We start from the raw sequence: 18,205 nt of genomic DNA on the forward strand, positions 1-18,205 counted from the left end.
AACCGAATCGTCCTTTCTACCTCGCTCTTCTTTCCCATGGGATCAATGTTCGCCTACTACTACTACTTTATGGTAAGAAGAAGACGATGTGGAAGGATAGAAAAGTGTTCGCTTTTGGATAAGGTTCCTTTCGAAAGGCAAAGAAGAAAAAACAATAAAAGGAAAGAAGACGAACAAGAAAGAAGGAGTAGGGAGATAGAGAGAGAGAGAGAGAGAGAGAGAAAGAGAGATTGAGATTTCGTTTAATGGAATTATTATTCTAACTATCACGATATTTTGGTACAACTCAATTATTTGGGACAACGGATGGAGTTTTTCTTAAGTATACTATTATATTTTACTTAATCGTCCTTGGTGTGATTTTTCTCTCTTTCTTCCGTGTTTCTTTTATCGTCACTCTCTCTCTCTCTCTCTCTCTCTCTCTCTCTCTCTCTCTCTCTCTCTTTCCCTCTTTCTCTTTCATTCGCATTATCGTTTCTTCTTTCTTTCTCTGGCATAGAGCCGAAACGTTCGTCTCTTTTTTGGCGGCGAATTGGAGGAATTACAGTGAAGGAAAAGAGCGACGGCAATATAGCGGAGAGAGAGCGAGAAAGAGAGAGAGAGAGAGAGAGAGAGAGAGAGAGGGTGGGAGGGAGAGAGAGAAGAAGAGAGAGAGAGAGAAAGAGAGAGCGCATGAGAAGGGACGGGGGCGAGCCGGGGGAGAGAACATGGAGCACACTCGGGGGCAATAACTCGCAGCGTGTTGTGACTACACGACGACGACGGCCAGACCGCTGGTCGCTGTTCTATTTCTCTTTCTCTCTCTCTTTCTCTCTCTCTCTCTCTCTCTCCCTCTCTTTCTCCATCTTTCTCTCATTCTGTCTCTCCCTCTCTCTCTCTCACTCTCTCTTTCCCTCTCTCTCACTCTCTCTCTCTCTTTCTCTGTTTCTTCTCTCGTCGAATCTCGTAGTGATCTTTCGTCCTCGTCATTTCTCTCTCTCTCTCTCTCTCTCTCTCTCTCTCTCTCTCTTTCTCTCTATTTCTATCTTCCATATACAAATATTTTCGTGTAATTACAGAAGAAGAGTGATTCTCGTCACATCGAAAACGAGAAATTGGCGTGGGAGACATTTTTCACTCGCATGAGAAATATTTTATCGTACTCTATCTATCTCTATCTCTCTCTCTCTCTCTCTCTCTCTCTCTCTCTCTCTCTGTCTCTCTTTGCTACGCTGTATTACGAGAGAAATGCGAGAGATTCCTTTCTCTCTCTCTCTCTCTCTCTCTCTCTCTCTCTCTCTCTCTCTCTCTCTTTCTCTCTTTCACTCTCTCCTTCTCTTTCTCTCTTTCTCTGTCTGTCTCTCTCTTTCTCATTCTCCCTTGCATGGGTCCGCTACGCGTTTCCCTTGTAACGCCGAAACTCTCTTGAATTTTCCAAGCTTATCTCAACGGAAGGTCGCGCGTTTCTCGTCCTAGTCCCTCCGCGGGACCTCCGAAATGGGATTTGGATCGCGCCGTTCCATCGTCGGCCTTCGTATATATGTACCTACGTAGAGGAACGTGAATCGGACGAAAATCTAGAGAACATGGAATGGCAGTGAATGCCGCGCGAGTGCAGTACTGAATTCGATCAAGGTAGATAGGAAAAATTGCTAGTCCTTCGATCCTTCGGTAACAGAGATGTAGGAAATGTCATGGGTAAAGAGGTAAACGCTAGATAGAAGAAACAACTTTACCTTCAAGAGACACTCTCTCTTTCTGTCATTCTCTCTCTCTCTCTCTCTCTCTCTCTCTCTCTCTCTCTCTCTCTCTCAGAGGCAAGGATTTCGTAAAAAATATCATTGAGCCTGCGTCAATCCTTTCTACGCGTTTCGTTGGATCAAGGAAGTCAAAGCCCGTGAAAGAAACGATAGAATTCATCGAATCGAATCTTCCGAATGTTCATCGAGGAAGTTCCTTTACAAGGGACGTTTGGAAAAATCGAAGTAAGGTAACCGGAGAGAAGAAAAATTTCTGCAGATTCGATAAAGCCGTGATTATCATACAAAGTACGTGCATGTTAGACCGGTGATGGTGGGAGATGAGGGGTGGGGATGGGGGGGGCTAGTAATGGTCGTTCCGAATATTTCCGCGAATCCGTTGAATCTTCCGGCAATGAGCGGTAAGCTCTTTTCTCCGTGCAACGAATCGAGAGCGCACTCGATCTCGAATGAAGGAGAGGACCTGCGGAGTCTACCTAGATCGTGACCAGCATCGACTTTTGCTACCACTCCAAGGGAAGTAAAGATGAAGAGAAAAGGGCGAGGAGAACGTACATATAGATACATACCTAGTTACCCATCTATAACTACATCTATAGCAAGGATAGTATACCTCTATGTACATACATATATCTACTAAATCACGAAGACGTAAGAGTAACGTCGAAAGAGAGGAATATAGTCTTCAGAGATTAGCTCAATGGATTACATGCTCACATCAGACCTGAATTCAAATCGTGCTTGCGTCAACAAAGCATGGGCTTTCTCTCTATATTCCTCTCTGTGGCTCTCTCGGAATACACGCAAATACGGGTCCTCGTCAAAGGTGTTCCCTGACGAATTATTCAACGACGGACTGTGGCATCTGTCGGTTAATTATCGAATCGACCAACATCGTCATCGCGTTAACGACGAAACGAATGGATATTCTCTTTATTCCGATAAAGATCGATCTTGAGCGAATTCTACATTATTTCTTTCTTCTCGCTTAATCCTTACGTTTTATCAAAGCTTTTCTACATATATCGTATAAATATTTCATCTGTATATTTTGCTTTTAAAGCGATTGATATTTAATGATATATTTGCATTTCCTCCCTTTTTGTATCTCTCTTTCTCTCTCTCTCTCTCTCCTCCCGTCTTTTTCTCTATGTTGGCTCTTACCTCGTTACGTAAAACGTTAAAGTACGCAAGTTGCATTCCGAAATAAGCCGGCATCGCGTATCGTTCCCTTTGGTCTCTTTCCCGATTCGAGGCACGCGATAAAGATGTCAGAAGCATTACCTCGACGCAGCTTACGTTTCGAAATTTGCCGAAATTCACTTGGTATCGTATCGTGCTTGGTAAACAAATTAACGTTAACGTAAGATTCGTATAAATTAATTTTCAAAGTGAACTTTTTCCATTCAGTTCTCTCCGGGACAAGTAGATATAGATAATTAAATACTCGTTTATTTCTACCAATTTCTTCTGTATTTCTTTTCTTTCCTCATTTTTTTTTTTTTACTCACGATGTGACCCCTTTCACAGGTTCGTACGCCTATTCTGAACCGCTCGGAAATAATACTCTGTTAGTAGGTTATTTATAAACGCGACAACGGACCGACCGGTCCGTCTAATCTAATAGGCTCTAGCCACGTTGTACCGTACTCTCTTTAAAAAGATGTTTTCAAACTTGAATATAATATAATTTCCCACAGATCTTTCTATTGGATGTACTTGTCCGAGATTATGGATTTTTTAATAGAGGATAAGAAATAATATACATATATATGACATATATATATATATATACATATATGTATTTATATGTATATGTATGTATAATCGAAAATAGCGGAATCTCGTGGTAGAAAAATTCGAAAGAAAATCGAAAGAAATGCGAAGGGGATGAATATCGTGGGGGAGAAAAAGAAAATAAAAAGAGGGGAAGAGACGTTTGGGAGGGAAAATCGAAAGGAATATAATAGTATCCCATATGGAGAGAAACCTACGAAATTCGCGGCTGTGTCAAGAAGGAAGTGGACCGGTAGTCGATAAAAGAAGGCGGGAAACTCGAAGGACGATTGGAAGAAGAAGAAAACGACGATGACGACGACGACGACGAGTTGGAATAGAGGAGTCCAAATAGAGGAGAAGTGAGCCAGCCGCAAGGCATGGGATAGAGAGTGAGAAACGAAGATAGGAGAGGAAAGAAGAGAGAGAGAGAGAGAGAGAGAGAGAGTAAGGGAGGAGGCGAAATTGTCATTCGTGCACTGCATACAAATCGCGGGGCGTATCTTCGAGGCATACGAGGCGCTCGTGATATTCAATCTACGAGCCTTTAAGCTCTCTCATCCCTTACTCCGAGTGGGAAAGAAGTGGTGCTCTCGGTAGGGGTAAAGGCCGACCGTGGATTCACCGAGATGGAAAACACATGTTATCGACAAGCTGTCCCTTTTACGGTGGCTTCTTTGCTAGGGAAAGTGAAACTACGACGAAAGAAAGATGAGCGAGAAAAAGAGATGAGATAGAAAGAGAGAGAGAAACTAATGCATCGTACTCTTTGATACAAAAAATTATATGACACCCGTAGACATTAAAATGTGTAGTATGAGAAAATTTATTAAGCTTATATACCTAGATCGTATTACATCGATAAAGAATACGAACGTTTTATTGAATCTTGCTTATCTCTTCAGAATTTAATTAATTGCATTGTTCAGTGCTTCGATAAAAGTGATAAATAACAGAAGTAACACTCAAGAACGTAAAGTATTTCCGCAAAGGCGCCGAACCGTTCGCGTATTATCAGCTCCCTTACCTGGAACGTGCGGTTTTCCGCGATAACGTGGCCAACATATCGACCGATCGATATAATCGAAACAGCGCCACGGAACGCCGTAATAAAGCAACGAAGGCACGATGCGCTTCGTAGTTCGAACGGGTAACCTTGATTTTGGCGAATCCTCGCCTTTCGGATTCGTGCCAGCGATGATTCATAGCGCGAGATTAACGCGAGCCGTTCTCTCCGTCTCGACTTTCGCGGCTTCGTTGTGCCATAGACGAATAGTAGTTGTGCGCTAATGCGGGACCGCTTTATTTTTTCTTTCTTTATTTTTCCTTCTTCTTATCGAAATATACGAGTTTCTTAGATACGAATAAAACGTTTGAACTTTAATATATATATATATATATATATATATATATATATATATATATATATGTATGTATGTATATATTAGGTTCGTAACTAGCATTTGACTTGCGGTAGTCAATGATACTAATTATTCCACACGTACATTCTCGTTTAGTTTAGGTCTATACAAATATCTGAAAATAAATCTACGAAGCAATTAACAGTAAACGTCATAAAGGTCTCAAAGAGATAATATTAGCCGAAGTAAACTCTCCCGAGATGTACGTTAAGAATATAAATGATTTATACGATTTTCTTGATTCATGATCGAGAAGTCTGTTCTAACGTCGTGTCAAACTGTCGCGGTATTGCTTTGCGGAATCCTCCCAAAGGTAGGAAGTTACACCGACGCAAGAAAGAAGGATCCTGCGGCTTCCATCGCTGACTCGCGACTAGCTCACAATCTTCGAGACGGGAAAAGGATCATAAATTTTCGCAGGGATGATATTAAAATTTCTTTTCCTTTAGAAACGGAGATAGGTATATATGTAGGTATGTGTTGCTGCTTACCACCTTAAGGAAATGGAAAAACGTAAAGGACTCGAAAGCATTAATCATACGGGTAGATTTCTCTTCTGTTATTATTACATATGACTCTACGTTGATACCTAGATACCTAGGTAGAATGGAGAAAGAGGAAAAATTTACATGTGCGTATTTCGAACCTGCATTTTGATTTTAGAAGTAGAAACGTAGTCATGATAAACCGTGAAAAGAAACTTTACTTAACTTATCGTCGTTACATCGATGATACTAGACTCAAAGAGGTAACATCTTTTAACGTCATCCCATCCTACCCCCCTCCCTTTCGTCCAGATGCAACGGAAGCAACGTCTCTTTGCGAAGATCATTCCTCAAAGAGCTCACGAAGAGTATGTTTCGTGACCTGCGAATATTAAACTGATCTTACTTTTCCCAGTGAGCTTTACAGTGGTAAAGGCAAAAGGCAAAAACGAGAAAGGATCTAAAGCTTAAGCAAGTACCTTTCTACGTTTTGCCATATTTTGTCCATACACAGTTCGTTATGTCGCGGTTGCGTGAAATTCCGCGAAAACAAAGTTTGCGGTCTCTTTACAAGTGGAATTATTTACTAAAGAATCCTACGAATGGGATACTTAAACAGAGAGAACTTTCAATCGACTTTATACATACACGAGTTCATTTGTCAAATCTTCAAAGCGAATCGTACAAAATTTCGTATCTTTTTTCAGATAAACAAAAATATATTACCAATGTAACTTTTATTACGCTCCATAGATATTTTCAATCGACCGTCGTACTCGGAATATTTTTTCCATTTTTTTGATCCATCCATACGTAATCTTCTCGAACGTACTACAAAGCTAGATTTGGTAGGATGATCCAATTTTTCGGTCGCATTCCTCAAATGAGACAACGCATGGTGTTACCTCGCAGCGAGTACGTTGACAATTATCTCATCCATCCTGAGTCGCACGTTATCTCTATATTCGTACACGAATACCAAGCTATTTGCATCAGTTAGCTGTACGAACGATTATCCTCGAAATTGGAGAGCGCAGAACGTCATATTCTCGTGCAATCCTGCGTTTCGAATTATCGATCGTTCTAAAACTCTTATTTACGTTTATCGTGAAAATTTAAAACGGAAAGGAACGAATGAATATTATTGGTATTGATATTTTAAAAAATTTAGAGCAGAAAAATTACTACGTTAATTAGTCGGTAGATTTGTACTTTTATTTATGTATCTACGTTTCCTTCGAAAATGCTTGGAAATAATGCTTTACGTCCGACTCGTTGAAACTTTGTATGTTTTCAACGCGAAACGAACGGGCCACTTTACGCTACGCGCACTTTAATAAGTAAGGGCTGCTTACCGCGTGTTTCTGTTACTATACGAAATTCGAAGAACGCTGTGAATTTTAGAACGCCTGCTGCAATACACAATCTCAACGTAACGTTGTGCTTCTACTGTGTACGTTCGTCGAAGCTTCGTAGAAGGACGATCGATAGAAATATTCGTGAATGAAAAGAAAGGAAACAAAAAAGAGAAGAAAAAAGAAATACGAGCGTAAAAAAAATTTTTCGTTTTATTAATCTTAAATTAACGTATATCATTCGTTGTATCGTCAACGGTAGTTGACAAAGTGTAGTTCGATAATAAGATTTATTAATAAGAAGAACGTTTTTAGCGTAGGAGTGAAATACAACGTATAAGCTTTCCCAATGAATTACGGGGAATCGATTGGAATTGCAAATGATTTCTTCGATATCTCGTATCGGCATTCGTAGAAGGAATAGTTTATCGTCATCGTAGGATTTCGATATTACTAGAAACGATCGTGGCACGTTACTTGCTTACACGATACGACGCCGTTCTCTGATCGCTCAGCGGTCAGATCGCTAAAAATAATTACGAGCGACCGGACTCGTTGGATCAGCAATCACTCGGCAGTCTACCTGATAGTCGACAATGCGAACGGAACACCTCTATTAAGCCGTTCCGTTTTATCCGATAGATCTTTACGACTTTCATAGATCATCTATTATCGAAGATTATTCCTTTTTTCTTCTCTCTATTATTTTTTGCTATTTTTATTACCACGAGACATATTATTTTCTTCTTTCTTTTTCTTTTTTCGTCGAATTGGTATGTTAAGAAAAGAAATCAGAAATCATGCATAGGTTAATGAGGCGATAAAACGTATCGTCGTCGATAACGATCGGGACACCCACGCGACGTTGTCGGTCCGTTAAAAATAAGAACGTGCTGAGGATCGATCGATCTTCGGTGCGAGGTCGACTCGATCGGTGAGAGAGCTCGTGGGTTGGCGTCGTCGTTGGATCGACGCTCGCGCCCAGCAGTCTACCTGCCGACGGTTCTGCTCGACTGCCGGTGGTGGAGTGCCGGAGGTGGAGTGCCGGAGGTGAAGGCGGCACGGCGTATACGCTCACCACACGTGTGGTCCCCCACCAAGAGGACTCGTACCTCGTTGTGCTGCCTTTCTCTCTCTCTCTCTCTCTCTCTCTCTCTCTCTCTCTCTCTCTCTCACTCTCTCACTCTCTCACTCTCTATCTCTCTTTTTCTTCGTTTTCTTCTTCGTCCTCTTCTTCTTCTTCTTCTTCTTCTTCTCCTTAGTCTTCCTCCTCCTTGGCTCTTATTCCTCTTCTTCGGCCCCTTCTTCACCATCTTCTTCCTTCACCTGCGTATGTCCCCGGACACGTGTCCGTATGTGTCCCTACGCGCCACACGGTATATAGAGCGTACCTGCGGCTTCTCCTTCCGAGTATGGGCACAGGGCCGTACGTGCTCGGGATTCGTACTCGGCCGCTTTCGCGATGACGAGCCATCTCGAGCGACACCCCCTTCCTTCCTTTCTTTCAACCCCCTCCTCTTCTTCCTCCTCCTCCTCCTCCTCCTCCTCCTCCTTTTCTTCTCTCCATCCTCCGCCGCCTCCTCGTTCTCCACCCTTATACGAGCAATCTGGTATCCCGTGCTCTATTCCCACCAAGTATGGACGAGTCCGATCTTGCCAAGGAGACGAGGAAAAACTGCTATTAACCGATTCTTTCGGATATTCGATACTTTACGAGATCTCTTCGCTTTCGACGAATCTACTTTTCTACCATTAAAGATCGCTTCAGAAATGATTTCAAATTTATCTCGAGATTTTTACGCGATAACGAATACTTTTCAAGATTTTTATACCGCCATTCGGTAATAATATTCAATATATTAACGTTACACAGTATTATAATTCTCGTTAAAGTGAACATTCTATTCGACATGTTTCTTCCAATGTTTCCGTGTAACTTTGTTCACCGGGATATGAAATTTTGCTTAGATAAATTTTCTTGCTCCAAAGTCGTCCAAATGTCGCGATATCGGAGTACGTTATTGAACGAGTTCGATACAATAAAGTCGAATCTTCACGGTTGCCCTTTTTCTCTTCTGCGAGTAACGAGAAAGGAAAGAGGTAAAAGTAGGATGAGAGAAGTGGCAAGAAGACGGGAACGCAATTTGTTTCCGGAGGAGTCGTGTAGAGTCGATACCAGTCGATACCAGTCGATACGAGTCGATACGAGTCGAGCGTAGGTTCGATGTGTATCGAGACGCGCGCCGTTTAATTTTACATTTTGGGACGACGCACTAGAAGCAAGAAAGCAGAGGAACGGGGCTCGGAAGACCGGCAGAGAATCGAACAACAGGTTCTTCGCGACGTGTGTGACTTTGCAAGACTTGGCGGGACTTCGCACCGCTCGCCGATGAATCTGCTTTTTTCGCGGGATCATTTTTTGGCGCGCGAGCGAGCTCCTTCGGGCCTTTACAAAGTAGCTTTCTGAAACGTCGGGATAATTATTTCAGTAAGAACCTTGTTTTTTCTTCTTCTTTTTCTTCTATGTTTCTTTCTTTTTTTCTTTTTTCTTTTTTTTTCCTTTTTTTTTTTTTGATTTTCTTTCTCTTCATCTATCTCCTACTCTTAAAACCATCTCCGTTTTTTTGTCTTTTTTTTACCTCTTTCCTCCCACTCTCCCTCTCTCTCTCTCTTCCGCGCGCGCGCATCTCCCACCCTCTTTTCTTCGATCTTTGCTTATGTTATTATTTTTATATTCATCGGTATAACCACGTATTATACGGATAAGTAGGTATACGGACATAAGCGTTATATTTCTCACAATTATTGTATATTCCTCATAAAGGACAAATTGTCGGGCTATTAAAAGCGTCTGCTCCTCGTTGTCGGAAGTGGAACGTACCGCGCCACTTAAGATTTTCTCGTAACTTCCAACGGTCTAGAGAGAAAGACGGATCTTAATTGCAACTTTCCCGTTGTCGCTTACAAGACGTAACGTACCTACACGAGACAAAGTTTATGAAGGTTACGACAAAGAGGAGAATGGTATTCTAAACTATATGTATGCATGTATGTACGTTGGTAGATATGTATTGCGTAGACAAAGATGGGATCTTTCGACCTACTTCGAGAAATCGTTCGAATTGGAGAATATAAATTCGATGTTGGTTCGATGATATTGTAAAGGAAGGTCGGGAGGTCGGAATTGGTACGAGAGGAAGGACGGTTGCTAGAAAAAAAAGATTTTCAAGTAGGAAAAGACAGATCTTCCTATTTCGTTTCTTTTTTTTTTCGTACCTTCGTCTTCTTTTTCTATGCAATTAGAGCGGAAACTTTCTAATTTCTAATTTATAAACTATAAGGAATGACTTTGCCTGCGAAGAGAGAGAGAGAGAGAGAGAGAGAGAGGGAGAGATCGAAGGCGAGAACGATCACGAGTTTTTCCATCTTACATAATTACAGAAATAATTACGATCCGCGAAATAAGACCAAGACGCGGTCGAGACGTCGATATAAAGGATCGTGGCGGACAATCCCGTAGCGACAGGTTCTCACGGTTAGGAAAGCAAGGTGACTAGACGAAGATATCGGGTATAGAAAGAGGAAGAAAGAGAAAGAGAGAGAGAAAGAAAGAGAGAGAGACAGAGAGAGAAATCGGTTTATTTACAAAGAGAGATGCAAAAAGAGAGCACGCACGATTCCTTCGTTGCGCTCGCACCCTTCCCTCTCTCTTTCTCTCGCTCTCTCCTTCTGGCAACTCGGCCGTTTCTCCTTTCCTCCGCAGCGCGGCCGACTATAAGCCAACAGAAGTAAGGACGGGTTTCCGATTAAGGCCTTATAATTGACGTCTCGGGCCCCCCGTCTGGCTTAGTCACCGGGAACTGGAAGAGGGCCGTGCGGAGCCGCTTTTACGGATCGCGCGGATCAACAAACCGTCTCCGCGCACACGGAGCCACGCTTTACCGTAAAGTTCGCCTATTCACCTACGCCAAGAGAATGATTGCTCTTTAGGATGGGGCCGGATTTAAAAAAAGAAAAAGAAAAAAAGAAGAAGAAGAAAAAAATGGAAGAAAGATTCTCACGAACGTGTTATAAACCGAGACTGGGTAAGGAAATCCAGTTAGTCTTTGTTTCAGCGTCGTTCAGTCAAACTAAATCCCTTTAATCAAAGACAAAGTTGGAAATTTGTCCTTAGAGAGGAGAAAGACTTTCTTCCCTTTCACGTTTTACCCATTCCGTATGAGATACTCACGGGTGACGATAATGGGATAAGTCGTGTTAACTTTCGATAGCCGTCGTGCAAGACGTAATGCACCGGCACCGGCAGTGTTGCTAGCGGTTGGCTGTCGAGCAAACGAGCGCGCGCAAGTTTCGAACTCGTTGTAAACGAGACGAGTTACGTCGACTCCTCCAACGCAAGGTTCCTCCTTTGGGAAGGATAAAATGAAAAGTCGAAAAGCAAATTAACACGTACGGGCGAGCGTCGAATCGATCGTGTTCGTGGGTGGACGATAGTCGACAAATTCTCGAGTAGCTTAGTTACTGCGACATTCTTTTAAAAGATTCCCTTTAAGGTCGGGTCAAAGCTAGACGGGTCGAGGTATAGTAAAGATTTACGAGATGGTACGTTCGTACCATCTCTTCTGGCACGTCGTTGATCGTACCGTGTAGTTTTACGGAGGTTCCATGAGGAGTCACGAGTTATTACGGCGTTCTATATTAAGACGGCCAGAGTTAAGGACGCGAAATTTAGGAAGCCGAGATAAGAGAGTAAAATTCGTTGAGTACGTCGGTTGCGTCGGGGAGGATTTCGGGGAAGAACACGAGGGGAAGGGAAAATAAGAGACAGAGAACGAGACGAGACGAGACTCGGAGAGAAAAGTTGTTGGGCGCAATGACCGCCCGTAAATTGGACTACCTTCAAAAGTTCGCGCCGGGCGCGTTCTTGGCGCGGTCCTCGTTGGAAGCGTCGACTGTTGTCGGCGGCGAGCTAATCGCCGATTACGTTCGAACGAGGCACAACGAAAGGGAGGAACACTCTCTCTTTCTCTCTCTCTCTTTCTCTCTTCGCTTGGCTTTTATTTATACATACACGGAAGTCGTTTACTCACCGTAGTCCGGTCGAACGACGGCCTGGACCGCCTGTTCGTTCTTCTTGCTGCGAATCACCGGCTCACCGAGGATCGTGAAGTTTCTGGGTCCAACCCGATTCACAAACACTAGATACACTTTACCCCGCTTAATATTGGCGCGCACCACACCACTCTGATCTCCTCCTGCTCCTCCTCCTCCTCCACCTCCTCCACCTCCACCTCCTCGTTGTTGCTGTTTGCCGGCGGCATTGTTGTCGTAGCCCTCGTATCCGCATACGGTCGATTTACCGGGCGCGGACTTGTCGCGAAAGTGTAGCCTGACGCTGTCGTTTTTCTGTAGCGGTGGAAAGCCTGGTTGACTCTTATAAACGTGCTTTACCTCGAAGGTTACGGCATAGTTTGATCCAGGCTTTCTAACCGAGGACATGCTTCTGGCCTTTCCCTCGAAGACCGTGGGTGCCAAATAGGCTCTATTACCGACGTCCATATCGGGACACCAATTTTGACCTCGACAGGTACCCTTGATCTTGCATCCGCGTCTTTGCTCGCGCGGAGAGTCCGCCCTTCCGCGATTCTTTCCACGTTGCTTGGTCGACCGCGAGAACCGGCCGTCGTTGGCGGTCGGTACTTCCTCACGATAGGGATAATAGGCTGTGGCGGCTTCTGCGGCGGCTTTCGAGGAAATCTCTCGAGGAGACGCTTCTTGCGAGGACGAGTGTCTCGGTCGTCGCGTCAACGGACTCACGTCGATTCGCGAATTCGTTTGGGGATGCAAAATGGGCTGTAGCGCCGTGTCGAGGGCTGTCGTCCTTGAAGCTTCGCGATGCTTCGCGCTTTCCTCGAGGGTGTTCCGATTGGCGGGGGGTGCCGCAGCTAACGCGAACGCGCCCCACCAGCCGCTTAAGAATCCGGCCAAAAGCAGAGACGCCCACATCGTCCGAGCTGCTTGACGATCTTCTCGGGGGTGGTGAGGTGTTCTAAGCCTCGGTCACCCCGAAGAGAGAGAGGAACCACCCCGTCGCGTTACCCTCCGTCTTCCTCTCTCTGTTCTTTCTCTCTCTCTCTCCCTCTCTCTTTCTCTTTCTCTCTCTCTCTCTTTCTCTCCGTTAAAATCTCTTTTTCGAAAAGTATCGGAAACGTCTCGTACGATCGTTCACGACGCGTTGTACCACCGATAGAAGCAATAACAAGACGTCGACGCGTCCACCGAAGAGATTAGCGGTAGTCTCATCTTCGTCGTCGTCGTCGTCGTCGTCGTCGTCTTCGTCGTAGTCGTCTTTGTCGTCGCCGTCGTCATTATCATCGTCACCCTCGCAATCGTCGCGTTTAGTATCGTCCTCTTCATCGTCGCGCGAGTTCGCGCGCACGATAAAAGAAGAGAGAGAGAGAGAGAAGACGATCTCGGCTCGGGTAGAGACGACAGTCCCGATCGGGCGAGATGAGTACGATCGTGTTCGTCAGTAATCGCGTCGAGGGTGTCCGCTCAGGACGCGGAATCATCGCGACGCATCTCGCTATTTCGTCCTTCGAAAGTCGCGCGATCTGCCGCGCGGCCCACCCTCTATCTATCCGTGATCGCACGCGCGCGCGCGCGCGCACCACGGCCGAATCTCTCTGTCTTTCCCTCTGTCTCTCTCTCTCTCTCTCTCTCTCTCTCTCTCTCTCTCTCTGTCTTTCTGTCTCTCTCTCTTTCTCTCTCTTGCTCGCTAGATCTCGTTCTCTGCGTGTCTCCGCGCGCGGGTGAACGTGAAAGGAAGAAAAAAAAAAGGAAAGATGGTAAATAAGAATAGGTGGGACACTTTACGAAATACGTGGAATCGATCGCAGTGTCGGATCGATCGCGATCGCGAAGAAAAAGGGGAACGGGACGGAAAGGGGAGAAGGAGTAGGAGGAGAAAGTCGAAACGCGCACGACGACGGATCGACGACTGCGATCTAAGTGAATTATCGCGAAGCGATGGTTGCCGACGGTAGACTTTTCTTTTCTGCGACGGCTCGACGTCAGCGTCGTCGCGTGCACGAGGACCTCGTGTCACGTCTCGGCGGAGAAGGGATCGTCGTTGGCCCCGCGTCGGGCGCGCGCGACGGTTCAAATTAGACTGAGCGGGCCGCTCGCGCGGACCGAGGCCGGCCACAGAGGCGGCGCCTCCTGGTGGACGCCGGTCGAGGCTTGCCGCGCGCTCGCGCAGAGTCGGAGAGAGAGGGAGCGCGGACTCTCGCGAGCTCCTCCGCGCGAATCCCTCCTCGACCCGACCTTTCTCTTCCTCTCTCTCTCTCTCTTTCTTTTTCTTTGCCTCCTCTCTCTTCACCTCTCCCTTCCTTCACCATCGGTCTTCTCTTTACAAAGTTCGAGAAGATGACGATGACGATGACGACTGGCTACCCTCTCTCTTCTCTGTTACTCTCTTTTCCTTTCTCTCTCTCTCTCTCTCTCTCTCTTTCTCTTTCTTTTTCTTTCTTTCTCTTTCTCTCTTTCTCTCTCTCTCTCTTTCTCTCTCTCGCGTCCGCCCAAAATAAAGTCTCGCCCCTCTTTCGCACTACTTCCGACTCGAACGCGCGTCTCCAGAACGTGCGCGCAAGACCAAGACTAAGAAAGAAAGAGAGAGAGAGAATGAGAGCTCTCGAGAGCTGCCAATCAAACGAGAGTCGCCCTCTTAAACGGCTACTTTTTCACACTCGGCCCATGACAGATTAATCTCGGCCTAAACGACGACGCTTCAACGAAGCGTCGTATTCCTCTTCCAATCAACGTCGAACTCGAGTCCGTCTCGTACAATCCTGGCTGCTGTTGCCTCGCGAGCCCTGCTCGAATCGCCCTGGACGTTTCGCGCTATAGAAATAAAAGTGCGTTTGATGTCGGCGCCCGCGTACCGCTGGGACCGACTCCCGAAATTTGGTTTCGTCTCGTGAAACGCAGGGAATTCATTTACGATCGGTGCCCTATCGATCCGACCGTGGGATGCCATCTCGAAAAACGAGAAGAGTGAATGGGACGTTTCGAATGGAACACCGAATCTTTTTCCGTCCTTTCATCCGTATATTTTCACTATATACGAGATAGGTGTTCTTCTTCTTACGTAAAAGAAGTCTTTCGATTTACTCTTTGGAAAGTAGGAAACTTCTTATTCCTCTTACATAGAATGTTTCGCAAAAATCGTATTAACCCGTTTCCTTATCCGTTTCGCGAGAGATACGAAAAGGTGGAATAAGATGGAACGGAGTAAGGGCAAGTAGGTAATATATCCGTTACAGAAGGGTATGGATACGTTCAAAGGAAAAGTAGAAGGCAAACGGAGCCAACTTGCTCCGAGAAGGAGGAATATTGCTCTCTTCTCGATTCACCCGAGCAAATGTTCGATTTGTTACGTTCTAATACCATAGTTGGATCGTTGTTTCATTGTTCGAGGTTAACATCGTCCAACTTTGAAATTGACTCGTTGTTGTTGTTTCGGTGGCATCGAACGTGGTGGACGGACAATCTTGGTTGGCAGATAACCGCGCTAAGAGATACAGACAAAATCGAGGACAAACGCGGCGTCGCGTCGATGTGAAACGAGGACGAAGGAGTTACGGTTTCTCCTTCTCAAAGAAATAGAGAGAGAGAGAGAAAGAAACATAGGGAGAGAAACCAACGCATATCGGGACAATAAGAAGCTAAATGCGAGGCTTCGGTAACTAGCAGCAGCTGCCGACCAATGGCAAACACTTATCGACAAACACTTTCGATATTGGCAAATTGCTCTTAGTCGTAGCCCTTGCTTCTTTATCCCTCTCTCTATCTTTCTCTTACACACAGATACACACATACACACATACACACAACATCTTACCTTCTCTCCTCTCTTCGCAATACTCGTTCATCTCGCTCGCTCGCGTCCATTCGCGCTACATCGGCTACTCCAAGGAGAAGTTAAATCGAATCCAGTAACTGCAGTCGAAGAACAAACTGGCTGTGGATAGCGAGTCGGTGTGGAGTACGGTAAGAGAAGAGAGAGAACTGCTATCAAGGGCCTCAGAGAGGCGAGAGGTTAGAAGCTCGAAGGGGAGTAACTCCTGATGCGAGGGTAACTTTCGCGAAGTTTGATGCTTCGCAAATCAATGACCATTCGTCGGGGCGCGTTAAATTACTCTCGACTCGGCGCACTTTCTCTACGCTCGAGTACGCGAAAGAGAGATAGAAATACAGAGAGGAGAGAAAGATAGAGAGAGAGAGAGAGAGAGAGAGCGAGAGAAAGAAGGGTGGATTTAACGCTTTTCCTCTGTCGTGGGCAGGGGTTAATTATCTGCGCAGATCCGACCCATCTCTGGCTCGGATTGAAACCTTCTTGTTTCTTTTTTCTTTCTTCTTTCCTTCTTTTCTTTCTTTTCTCTCCTCGTTGGCTTATTTCACTTATTTTCCAATTTTCAACGCAACTACGTCGACGTGTAAGCTATGCCAACAAAATGCATTCCTTAAATTACATAACGTTCAACTAATCGTATCATCTAGGTGTAAGTAATTTATGGAATTATGAGAATTTTGAGAAGGGAGAATGATTACCTAAGGAATCTGTAGAGAGAGAGAGAGAGAGAGAGAAAGAGAAGACGGTATATTCTCTTAGAATTTATCTATTCTTGAAATAGCTTCGAGCACGTAGAAGATACGAACGATCTTTTTGGGAAAACCATCCGATGGTATCTCGATGATCGAAAGTATTTGCGAGAAATGCTAAAAATATGTGTCGTCCTTGGTAAATAAAACACCTTTCTCTTGTGAGGGAAACCTTTTGAAAGGAGAAACACAGGCTTTGCCGAAAGGCTTTTACACCCTTCATCTCTCGGCTTACACGTACGGGAGATAGAATGAGAGAGGGTGGAAGAAAAGTGGTGGAAGAGGAGGGGAAGGGAAGACGACGACGATGACGACGACGACGACGACGACGTCGAGAGGATACCGGAACTTTGTCGGAAGAACGTCGTAACTCGTATCAGTTCGGCTGATAAAGAGAGGGTGTGAGAGCGACGGAAGAGTAAAAGAGGGATAGGCGATAAGTAGGAAAGTGTTGCACGCGCAACGTTAATAATTTCAAGGAGTGATACTTTGAAGTTTCCGATCGTTATGCTTTGTCGAGAAAGTTATCGATCGAGGCAAAGTAATGAGGATCATGAGAACGGATAAAGAGAAAAAAGGAAGAAAGAAATGGTACAAAGAAAAAGAAAAGAAAAATAATAAAAAATAGCTTCAGTTAGCCGTTTAGCTCGTTCGTTCTATCGTATGATGAAGGTAACTTCGCTCGTAAGAAAAGTATTAACTATTAGAGGCTACAGTTGGAGTATGTTCGCATCGTAAAAAAAGGGATTCGTAGTGTCGTGTCGCATAGCATAATGTCGCGTTTCGCCGGCTGCGAATTTTACGTCGAGCGATCGGCTTCTTAAACTTTTAATGTGGATATTTACGACAGAAATCGGTTCCGTACGAAGGTAAATAAGGGTTCGGTCGACCATCGATCGTTAAAGGGACGAACGGTAAAGCATAAGTGATTTTAAGATTAACTATCTCCTGTTCGCTGATTAATGACGATGAACGTTATTCGATGCTATTTAACATCTCAATCGAATTTCATTTTAGATATTCTCGTATTACATTTAAGAGAAACTTTATTTAATTCGAACTCCCCTATAGCGGTTGATTAGCATACAATTTTCTTCGTAATTGTACTAGCGCGGATTCTTAATTGTAGTGGTGTATTTACGTAAGTCAAAGTAAACGCGAAATCATATAAATAAATATTAATGTGAAACTCGCGGAAGTCGAAGTCGAGTTATCAAACTTCTGGATATCTAATTATAAAATTAAACGTCAAAGTATAAATAGCCCTGGAAGGAAATCCAAACGGAAAAGATATTTGTTCGAATGAGAGATAAAATCATTTAAACAGTTCTGATGATTAAGAAATTACAAATTTTTAACTAGATATACCGTCTTCAGGGATTTAAAAATATTCGCATTATATGCACTTACATAAAGTACGTACATACTTATATACATATACATATATATATATATATATATATATATATATGCACTCTAGCAAAAAAATTTGAAAATCGTGAAGTACATAACTTAAGCGACGTTTCGTGATTGTTAGTTCAAATAAAAACCAAGGAAACAGACAAAGCGAAATCGGCGAGACGGTTTCTTCTTAAACTCGAAACGGAGGAGAGACGGTATGAAAGAATTTGTTAATTTTTTTTTCTTTTTTATTTTTCTTTTTATTTTTTTTTTTAAAGAAAAGAATCCGAACATACGAACGTTGTGGTCTCGTGGCATAAAAACATACGCATCCACGTTAACAGTAAGTCGTGCTTAACCGTTCG

At 44.2% G+C, this 18,205-nt stretch overlaps 1 protein-coding gene across 2 annotated transcripts in view; it reads right to left on the reverse strand.

Annotated features, from left to right (window-relative positions):
* The window catches only part of LOC122627570 (protein vein), a 227,212-nt gene extending 213,250 nt beyond the window's left edge, over positions 1-13,962 (reverse strand). Inside the window, exon 1 of one of the 2 annotated variants that reach the window (XM_043808787.1) lies at positions 11,867-13,961. In XM_043808787.1, the coding sequence (XP_043664722.1) occupies positions 11,867-12,782 (916 nt within the window). In that variant the 5' untranslated portion in view covers positions 12,783-13,961. Of the gene's footprint in view, positions 1-11,866 lie in introns of both variants that reach the window. The other variant, XM_043808777.1, reaches the window with a different exon arrangement.
* Between the last annotated feature and the right edge of the window lie 4,243 nt (positions 13,963-18,205).

The sequence above is a fragment of the Vespula pensylvanica genome, chromosome 1, assembly GCF_014466175.1.
Source record: "Vespula pensylvanica isolate Volc-1 chromosome 1, ASM1446617v1, whole genome shotgun sequence".
Classification (NCBI taxonomy): Eukaryota; Metazoa; Arthropoda; class Insecta; order Hymenoptera; family Vespidae; genus Vespula; species Vespula pensylvanica.